A 10,983-nucleotide genomic window follows, 5' to 3' on the forward strand; every position below is an offset into this window, starting at 1 on the left:
ATATTCCAAAAACTGAAGAAAAACAACGCAAACACTAGAATACTCTACGCAGCCAAATTATCGATCAAGATAGATACTTATTTATGCTTGGTGGGTTGTTCTTCTGCTCATACTGGGTCGGCAAGGATAGAGGTAGGAAGAGTCAGGGAAGCAGGGCTTGTTCACAGTCACACATTGCATTGAGCCTCCCTAGGAGGAGAATTCAGGGTTTTGCTACCCAAATCAAAGCAGAAGCTCAGGTGGAACATGGGGGGTGCCTGAGCCTACTTGCTCGAATGGTAATGGGCGAGCTCTGAGCAGATGGGCACCCGAATGCATGATACTGGCCTCCTGACAGGGAACCAGCTTTTATTACGTGGATGGGAGCCACAGGTCAGGGAGGGGGGGTGACATTTTCCTCGCCGTGCACTCGGCAGAGGAGGCAGGGCGAGGCCTGAGTTAGAGGAAGGTGAGGTGAGTATCAGCAGGGACACCACAGCTCTCCTTGTGCTCCTCAAACAGACGGTCCAGGGCCTTCAAGTAGAGTGTGTGGTAGTGGTCAACGTCTTCCTCCGTGGGGTGGAGGACCTGGGGCACGTCGATGGGGCGGCCCACTGCGGAGACAGGGAGGCAGCTGCTGAGCACAGAGCCCTCTCATGCCCAAGAGACTGAGGGAAGCTTGTCCTCAGAGATGAGTACTCACGGACCGTGGTGATGGGCCTGCGGAATGGCATGAGGCCCCAGGAGGTGCCCAAGAAGATGCTCTGGCCAAAGAAGATACAAGGAGAAAAGCCCACCAGTTTCTTGAAGGTCATCTGGCAGCGGTACTTCCAGGAGTCGGCAGGAAAAGTTTTGACATTGAAGATATCATTCTCTCCGAAAGAGTAGATGGGTACCAGGGAGGCCCTTGGGAGGAGAGGAGGGAAGGATGAGGCTGGTGGCTGGCGCCTGAGTTGTCTCAGAGTCTCTCAGCTGCTGCTTCCCAAGACCTCTGAAATCACACCAAAGGGGGGCGTCCACCTCCGGCCACCAAGAAAGAAACGGCAGAAAGGGCTCACCTTTCTTGAGACTCAACGGTGCACTGAAAACAGTTACTTTTCTCATTTTGCCTTTACAAAATGACATGCTTGCCAGGCGGCGTGTGTGCTACTTCCCATGTGAGAAAACATGGGCTTGCCTCTGAGATCGTGGTAGGGATTTGAACCCAGGATGCCCGGGAGCCCTGTTTTGGCCACTCTAACCTTGCCTCTTTCTGATGCACAGATATGGAGTGGGGTGGGCAGAGGTTGCGTGCTGTGATTGGCTGAGTGTGAGCACTCAGTCACGGAGGTGGGCACTCTTCTTGCCTGTATGGCCCTTCAGCTAGACCCTGGTGAAAGCTCCAGCATCTTCCACTGACCCCGAGGGACATCAGAGCCACTCACCCGTGCCGTAGCGCAAGGCGCACGAAGCCTTTGTGATTCAGGAGACTAAGACAGTGCTGGCCAGGGCCTGAGTACAGGGCCTCCTGCGCACCCCCGACGACGATGACCACAACCTGGCCGCACGGGTTCTGTGATAGGATTTGGTCCAGGTTCTGACGATCCACAGAAATCACTCCTGTAATGGGGGTACGGGGGGTGGCTGGCGACGCAGGAAGCAGTCATCACCAGCACAGAGTCCCCTGAGACCCTCCACTTTATAGGAAGGGTGAGCTCCAACTTCTGTCCCATATCCCCTCATCCCACTCTGTGTCAGCCTCTAGTCCACATGCCTGCACCAGATCACCAGCATCCACTCAAAGCACCTGAAGCGAGTGGTGCTGGTGGAGGTGTGACTCTAGCCCTGGACACTGTTTCCTGCTGCTGCTGCTGCTGCTGCTGCTGCTCCTCCTCCTCCTCCTCCTCCTTCTCCTCCTGTTCATCACCTCCTCCTATTCTTCTTCCTCCTCCTTCTTGCTCACCAGAAGTCATGAGATATTCACGGTAGATGGGGAGGCAGAAGACCCTTGCCAATGTGGTAAGCAGGGACCGGAGCCCAGGGAACTGCTTGGAGAAGGCGTTGCTCTCTGTGCAGAAATTGCAGAAGAACCCGATGCCCATGATCCTATGCGGGTGGGCGCCCATCACGTAATTGCGGTCAGGGGGCAACTCGGCTGTTTTCACCAGCTGTGGGTGTTCCGGCAGGATTGGGGAGAGAGAGGCAAAGGGAATGTCACACTGGGAAAAGTTAGTCCCCCACCTCTGTGGACCTCCAAGTGTAAGGTCCTGGGAGGGTCCAGAAGATGGCCGTGTGCCCCCTCCCCACTGCCTGTGCCTGGGCCATATGACCAGTCACCTTGATAGGAAAATAATCCCTCAGGTACTTCCAAATTGTCCAGTTCCTCTTCCACATGGAGCATCTTCCACCTGGGATCACAGGTCACAGAAGTTGGCATGTCACAGTCCTCCCAGGGTCCTGTCCTGACAGTTTTTGCTGGGAGGGGGTCCGGGAGGGAGCTGTACCAAACTCACCTTGGTTGGGGGTGTCCCAGTCCAGGTAGAGCCAGGCAAAGTAGAGAAGAGAGATTGACCACAACGAGGTGAAGAGGAGGAGGAAGAGCAGGATGATGGAGAAGGCGCCTGCGTGAGAGGTGAGAGGGAATGAGGAATGAGCTCCCTAAGAGCTTCTGGGCTCCCTTAGCCTGTAGGGTGAGGACAACTGGTGGCCCTCCCTCCAGTCCCAGGCCTCGGAGCCTCTCCCATTCTGCTCACCCAGGAAAAGAAATGTGGTCACATAGTGCAAGGCTGACGCTGATTCCAGCCACCGCCTTCCTCGGGTTTTCTTGGTAGGTGAGGGCGAGGGAGCCTCCATCCCAAGGCCTCCTGTCTTCTGTGGGGTTCAGGGTGCCAAAAGGCCCCCAAGCAAGAGCTTGGAAGCCTGCCCTCAGTAAGGTTTTCTCGGCCTGGAAGCCTGGCTTTCCCTGTGCGTGTGAATTGGCGAGTGGCCGTGGCCCTGAGATCCGTGGACCAGAGGCCAGAAGGTTCCAGACTACTCCCTGGAACTGATCTTTGAACTTCTCCCTATCAGTTTTGTAGTCTGGCCCCTGGGCGGACCGGGAAGGCGTGTTCGAGGGAGGGGCAGTCCCTGAGTGCTGGAGAGATTGGTGTGGGGAGGGGGCATACGGCTTACCCAGGGTGTCCCAGCAGCTCCAGTTTTGTGTGTGTGTGGTGGGGGGGGGCGGCGGGGGGGCGTAAAATCCCCAGTAGATGGTTCCTCCCAGCCTGCCCGATCCTAGGCCTGTTTACAAGTCACAGAGAGGGTCAATGCTAAGGGGCTCCAGGGTTGTCGCGCAGCCTGGACCTGGCATGCACGTGGTGTGCCACTGTGAACACAAACAAGCGTGCGCACACACACACGCACACACAATGAGTGTGCCCGCCGTTCCTGTCTTTATTTCACTCCCTGGATACCCGGGGTAGAAGCAGATGAAGGGGGAGGAGGAGAGAGTGGAGCACAGCCTGGCCCACCAGGCCGTGAGGATGATCTTCCTGATTAGAGCAGCCAGTCCACAGAGAGAACATGGCTGGCCCCACTATGAGAAATGATGCCCCTCAGTGACCAATGGCGCTACAGGAGACAGCACCGGAGACACAATCTGCGAATTGCACCTGACCTGATCCCACCACACCAAGGCAAAGCACTGGGGTAGTGCAGCGGAACAGCAAGGGAATGGAGCGGCAAGGTCACCAGGGAATGCTGAAAGTGGACTTTGGGGCCAGGGCATGATTCCCCAACAGAATGGACTGGAAAACACTCCTAAAGGCCAACAAACAATCCTTGAACTAACTACAAGCTTTTGTTTCTTGATGTGTTTTGTTTTGTTCTTTGTCAATGGTTTGTTGTTGCTGTTTTGTTGTCTGGTTGTATACTGTTGCTTTGTTTTCCTCTGTCTTGTTTTTGTGCATGTTATTATCTCTACAGGTCTGTCTAAATAAGACAGGCTGGATGAACTATCTGGAGGAAAAACAACAGGAACGACAGTTCCGGGGGGACTTGGGATAGGGGGAGGTGGTGGGGGGGGTAAGGAAGTGGTGTTAACAAACCCAGGGACAAGGGAATAACATGGGATCCAAATTGGTGGTGAGGGGGGAGTGGCAGGCCTGGTAGGGAATGATCAAGGGTAAGGTTACATAAGAAGAGGTATAGCTGTAACCCAGGTGGGGACAGAGCATGATAGTGGGGCAGGAGGAAAGTCAAGGGAAATAGAGAAAAGAGCTAGGTGACAAAGGGCATTTATAGCGATCCAGACAAAGACATCTACATGCAAATATATATATATGAGGATGGGGAAATAACTCTATGTGTCTATAGTTATAGGTTTAGTATTAAGGTGGAGGAAGGATATTGGGCCTCTACTCAAGCACTCCCTCAACGCATGAATACTTTCTTCTATTAAATTGGCACTCTACGATGCTCACCCTCCTGACACAACTGCTGAAGCTAAAACAGGTGAACAAGTAAATGTGGTGAAGAAAGCTGATGGCGCCTGGCTAGCAAAAGAGATAGTATCTGGGGTCTTAAAGGCTTGAAGGCGAACAAGCTGCCATCTTTCTCAGAAGCAACAAAGCCCACATGGAAGAAGCACACCAGCCTGTGTGATCACGAGGTGCCAAAGGGATCAGGGATAAGGCATCATTAAAAAAAAAATCTTACCATAGTGAATGAAGGGGGAAGTTCAGAGTGGAGACCTAAAGCCCATTTATTGGCCACTGGAAACCCCCTCACAGAGGGGTGTAAGGGAGGAGATGAGTCAGTCAGGGTGCAACGTAGCACCGATGAAGAATACAGCTTTCCCCAGGTCCTGGATGCTTCCTCCCCACCAACTACCATGATATGAATTCTACCTTGCAAGTCTGGATGGAGCAGAGGTTGAACACTGGTGCATATAGGAGCTGGAAGCACAGGGAATCCAGGGTGGATGATACCTTCAGGACCAGGGGTGTGAGGGATGATACTGGGAGAGTAGAAGGTGGGTGGTTAGGAAAGGGGGAACTGATCACAAGGATCTACATGTGACCTCCTCCGTGGGGGACTGACAACAGAGAAGGGGGTGAAAGGAGACGCCAGATAGGGCGAGATATGACAAAATAATAATCTATAAATTATCAAGGGCTCATGAGAGAGGAGGGAGTGGGAAGGGAGGGGGGAAAACAGAAGACCTGATGCAAAGGGCTTAAGTGGAGAGCAAATGCTTTGAAAATGATTAGGGCAAAGAATGTACTGATGTGCTTTATATAATCGATGTATGTATATGTATGGATTGTGGTAAAAGTTGTATGAGCCCCTAATAAAATGTTTTGTTTTTTTTTAAGGAAAAACTCCTGGAAGAGGTGCAGGAGCCACAACTCATGGGCCACAAAAAACGTGTCCACCCGCATGTCTATGCAGGGACAAGGCCCCCACTGTGGACAAGCCTCGGGCGACAGTCGACCACTGCGTGCTTGGCAAGGCGCGGCAGAGCGGGAGGACTCCCAGGCAATGAGGCGCTGTGTAGCGCACAGCAGCGGGTCCTGGCGACCTTGGATCGACTTGATGTCAGTGGGTTTGGGGATTTTTTGAGTTAGCGGTATACAAAAATATATGTTTTGCAACGTGCCATGTGGTTTATAGATGAGTGTCTAGATTGTAATTTCTTTTTCAATAAGACCTTTAGGCTGCTGCACTCCGCAAAGTCAGCATTTGCGAACAAAAGCCGCTCCAAGGAAGAGAGATGGAGCTTTCTAAGCTCGTACAGAGTTAAAGTAGAGGAAATCCACAGGGGCAGTGCTACCCAGTCCCATAGGGGCAGGATCACCTAGATGGCAATGGTTATCGATTGGGCTGCGATCCTCATGGTCTGCAGTTTGAAACCACCAGCAGCTGTGCCGGAGAAAGACTCCACTCCCATAAAGAGTTGGCATCAACTCGATAGCAGTGAGATTGGTGTCAGTTCAAGAATGCTTTCTCTGAAGGTTCACAGCCTGAACAATTCCAGCTTTCTTACCCATCAGATCTCCACCATGGTCTGAGTGGTCAAAAGTAAAATGGAAACTGGCTTACAGTCTTTGTGACACACAAGCTAGTTTCCAAAAGAAGAAAAAGGAATGTTTTCACTCTTGCTATTAAAAACAGTAACCAAATAAGTAACTAAGAAAATCCACTTCATTTGACCATGACAATAATATTAAGAATCAAATCTATGAGATAAAGCCCCAGTCAGTAGCCTGGGAGCCCTGGTGGTGCATTGGTGACATTTTGTGTTGGGCTACGATCTGCTGCATGGTTGGCAGTTTGAAACCACCAGCGGCTCTGCGGGAGAAAGACTGGGCTCTCTACTCTCATCAACACTTACAGTCTCAGAAACCCACAGGAGGTCGCTGTGAGTTTGCCTTGACTCCATGGCAGTGAGCTGGGTTTTGGGGTGGTGCTGTCAGTTACGTGTTGCATGAATGTCAGGTAACGAGGGTGGTTCAAGGCTACCAGCAGCTCTGCTGGAGAAAGATGAGGCTGTCTGCTTCTGTCATGATTTACAGCCAGGGAACCACCCCATAGAGTCACTGTTAGTGGAATGGACCAGATGGCAGTGGGTTTGGTTTGATAAGCCCCCTGGTGAAGCTGGTGGGTAGTGCTGGACGTCCATCCTCAAGTAGTTTCAACCCACCCATCCTTCTCCAAGGGAGAAGACTGACTCACAATGTAGCTATGATTTGAAGCTCCTTGGATACCAGTGTTTCCTTTCCTTTTCTTTCTTTATTTTGGTGAACAAGCATGCATGAGATGCACTGAGTTATACAATGCTTAGTCGTTGCTATGGACCACAGTTCCCTCTTTTGTGGATGACCTGAGCAGGAGCTTACCTTGCTTATTGGAGAATCCGTCCCTGGTAGAAAGCGTGTGCCCCATGGGCAATGAGATTAGATTTAGGTGAGATGATCTTTCCAAGAGTTTTCTCAGAGCCCCCACAACCCTCAGCCCCTGCCCTCACAAAGATAGCGAAGCAGTCCCGGAAATGCCGACACACCTCCCAGTTGCAGGCCCAGGCAAAGGGAGGAGCTGTGCCCCAACTCTCTGCATGTGTCAGTCTTCATGGAGCCACGGCAGGTAAAAGCGGCAGGGAGTCAGGCCTGGCCTAGCAGTACCAGGAGCCTGTCCACGCACACCTGGCTGGGGGCCGCGAGAGTGGCAGCTCTCCACCGGTCCACCTCCTTTGTCAGACTCCACCAGTCCTACTCCTATGTCAGACTCCACCGGTCCTACTCCTATGTCAGATTCCACAGATCCTACTCCTATGTCAGACTCCATCGGTCCTACTCCTATGTCAGACTCCACCAGTCCTACTCCTATGTCAGACTCCACCAGTCCTACTCCTATGTCCGACTCCACCGGTCCTACTCCTATGTCAGACTCCACCAGTCCTACTCCTATGTCCGACTCCACCAGTCCTACTCCTATGTCAGACTCCACCAGTCCTACTCCTATGTCCGACTCCACCGGTCCTACTCCTATGTCACACTCCACCGGTCCTACTCCTGTGTCAGACTCCACCAGCCCTACTCCTATGTCAGACTCCAAAAATCCTACTCCTGTGTCAGACTCCACCAATCCTACTCCTATGTCAGACTCCACCAGTCCTACTCCTATGTCCGACTCCACTGGTCCTACTCCTGTGTCAGACTCCACCAGTCCACCTCCTATGTCAGACTCTTCCAGCCCACCTGCACCCCTAGACCCCTGCAAGTGCCTTAAGGACTCCACACTGTTTGCCCGGGGGCAGAAGGAAGCAGATTGCCAGGTGCCTGGGTACCCCAGATTGCATGGAGTTGCTGAGACTCAAGAAGGGGAAAACCCTGGCAGGACACTAGCCCTTAGTGGCCCCCGCTTAAGAGACTGGATGAGGCCCCTTACTGTGGAGGGAGCCAGACTGAGGCAACGCCAACAGCTGTTGCACATTCCCGGCTTTGGGCTCAATTGCCTGGCCTTGACCCCTGGTCCATCCCCAAGGATTTTCCCCTTGACTGACCCACATACTAACCCTCATCAGTCCAACAAGGAAGGGTTAATGATTACCAGAGTTCACAAGGTATAAGGAAAATTGCCAAGGGGTGTGCTCTCGAGGTAAGGAAAGGGTCACTCCAGCCCTGTGGAGGTCAGGACTTTGGGGCTCTGTGAGGAGTCGGTCTGGCAGTCAGCAGTCTAGAAACCGACTTGCCTGGGTAGTGTCTCCTGTGAATGGCCGACCCCTGTGTTGCAATGAGAACAGCTCAGAGACCCCTTAGTCAGTGGGTGGGCCCTGAAGCTGGAGGGACTGCAGAAAGTTTACTTACCAGGCAGCACATAGGTCCTGTATGAGACCCCACAGAATGAAAGACTTACAGAGAAAGACCAAGTATTGATGGGGTGCCAGTCCTTTTTCTAGGCCCAGGATTGTAACACATTGCCCTTCTCCTCTTACACGTTTCAGTCACGTGTCCCAGGGGACAAGCTCCTACTGGGAAATACTTCTGCTTCATTCATACCCATCACAGTGGCTCTTTGAGTAAGGTCGCCTCCCCCCTGGCTGTCAGCAACAAGAGACCAAGTCTACTCCTCAACACAGTGGACCCCTTGGCTCTACAGGTGAGAGATGCTCACTACATGGACACAGGGTCTGGAGGAGGCAGGGTCAACCAATTTCCAGTGTCCAACATCGGTGCTCAGGCTAGCTTGCTGGCTTCCCGTTCCAGGGAGTTGGTCAAGATCTCTCACCAAGGGGGGCTTTCTCAGAACTTGTCTTTCACCTTTCCGTCCACAGGGCATATTAGGTGAACGTGTGTGCGTACCTAGAAGAGGTTAAAGGGTGGTGGACCTAAAACACCAATGAAATTCTCAGGTCACACCATCCCAGGGGACATCCTCACGTATGAAGTAGGCAGGCTCTTCAAGGGAGGTGGTTCATCAGCAGGAGAGAGGGAGGAAGGAGAGGGTTATAAAAACAATAACAACCAAACATATGGAAATTGGCAAGTGTTGGGCGGATGTGGAAATAGTCACCCTTTGGTGCCCTGTTGGTAAAAGGGTGAATCCTCTGTGGAAAACAGTTTGATGGAGCCTCACAGTTTCAACCTTGCTCGAGCATCTGATCCAGCAAGACCCAAGGGGCCCAGGTGGCACAAACAAGCTAAGCACTTGACTGCAACGGGAAGATTGAGGGTTCAAGCCCTCCATCAACACCTCCCCCGGAGAAAGACTGGCCTGTCTGCTCTGGTAGAGATGGCACTCACAAAAACCCTAGGGGGGCAGTTCTCCTCTGTCCCAGGGGGTGGCTGTACACAAGCACCTAACAGCAATCATCTACCTTACACACCCAGCAGCGTGAAAAGCAGGGTTCCCAAGAGGTTCTTGTACACCAGTGTTCACAGCAGCCTGACTCCCAGAAACCCAATGGGGGGAACAAGGGGTCAACAGGGGAATGTCTAAGCTACGCGAGGTCCATTCATACAGAAGCACTCTTGTTAGGTGCTGTCCAGTTGATTCCGACCCTCAGACAGCCCCTGAAACACTCACTGTCTGATTCGGCGCCATCCTCACACTTGATTCTGTGCTTGATTGAGGCCATGGTTACAAGCCACTGTGCCATTCCATTTTGTTGAGAGCCTTCCTCGTTTCCACGGCCCTCTAGTTTACCAAGCAAGATGTCCTTTCCCAGGGCCTGGGCTCTCCTGGTACCATGTCTCATGTACTGGAGATGAAGCCTTGACATCTGGGCCTTTAAAGAGCATTCTGACTATCAGACAGGTCAAGATATGACAAAATAATAATTTTTAACTTATCCAGGGCACATGAGGGAAGGGGGAGTGCGGAGGGAGGGGAAAAAACAGGACCTTATGCAAATGGATTAAGTGGAGAGTAAATGCTTTCAAAATGATGAGGGCAAAGAATATACAGATGTGCTTAACACAATTCATGTATATATGCATTGTTATAATAGTTGTATGAGCCCCTAATAAAATGTATTTTTAAAGGAACATTTTGGCTGGACTTCTTCCAAGACAGATGTCCATTATATTGGTTGTCCAGGGTACGCTCAACATACTTTGACAGCACTAAGCATATAAATTCTTTGTGTCTTCATGATTCCATGTCTGACTTTGCATGCATGCGAGGTGACTGAAAATACCATGGCTTGTGTTGGGCATACCTCAGTTCTCAAAGTAACTTCTCTGCTTTCCAACACTCAAAGAGCTCTTGTGAAAGCAACAGCAAATCCTTGACACCTTCATCTTTTCTCTGTGTATCCTGCTGTTATCTGTTGGTCCGATTGTGAGGATTTCGTTTTCTTTCTTTTTTTGTTTTGAGTTGGTGTTCTTGACATTGAGTTGTAATCCACCTGAAGGCTGTAATCCTTGACCTTCATCAGCAAGTGTTTCAAGTCCTTCCTCACTTTCATCAAGCAAGGTTGTGTCCTCTGCGAAGATCAGGTGTGCAGCAGATTGTTAATAAGCTTTCCCCCAATGCTGGTGCCACATTTCTGCCCATATCAATCCAGCCTCTCTGATGAATTTTCTCCGTATGCAGATTGAGTGAGTATGGTTAGAGGATGCAACCCTGACATGCAACTTCTCTTAGACCATGCAGTGTCTCTTTGTTCCGTTCCCATACCTGCCTCTTGGTCCATGTACAAGTTCTGATTGAGTACAATGAAGAGTTCTGGAATTCCCATACTTCTCAAGGCAATCCATGGTTTGGGTTAGTCCACACAGTCCAATGCCTTGGCATAGTCAATACAACCCAAGCAAACATCTCTCGGCATTTCTTGTTTTCAACCAACATCCATCTGACAGGAGCAATGATTTCCCTAGTTCCACGTCCTTTTCTGAGTCTGGAGAGAATCTCTCGTTGCTCCCTCTCGATGCACTGCTACAACTTTTGCTGCGTGTTCTTTAGAACAATTTTATTTCCGTGTGATATCAATAATATTATTCATTAATTTGAGCTTTCTGTTGGGGTACCTCTCTTTGGAATGAG

General features: G+C 51.2%; 1 protein-coding gene across 1 annotated transcript; it reads right to left on the reverse strand.

Moving 5' to 3' along the window:
* Positions 1-438: 438 nt before the first annotated feature.
* Positions 439-9,574, reverse strand: LOC142422950 (2-acylglycerol O-acyltransferase 3-like). The gene is made up of 7 exons (XM_075528154.1): positions 9,523-9,574; positions 2,472-2,579; positions 2,296-2,366; positions 1,922-2,126; positions 1,404-1,578; positions 683-885; positions 439-593 (listed from the first exon to the last, which is right to left on the reverse strand). The coding sequence occupies exons 1-7, from the start codon at positions 9,572-9,574 to the stop codon at positions 439-441; spliced, it is 969 nt and encodes a 322-aa protein (XP_075384269.1).
* Between the last annotated feature and the right edge of the window lie 1,409 nt (positions 9,575-10,983).

Source organism: Tenrec ecaudatus, chromosome 12 (genome assembly GCF_050624435.1).
Source record: "Tenrec ecaudatus isolate mTenEca1 chromosome 12, mTenEca1.hap1, whole genome shotgun sequence".
Classification (NCBI taxonomy): domain Eukaryota; kingdom Metazoa; phylum Chordata; class Mammalia; order Afrosoricida; family Tenrecidae; genus Tenrec; species Tenrec ecaudatus.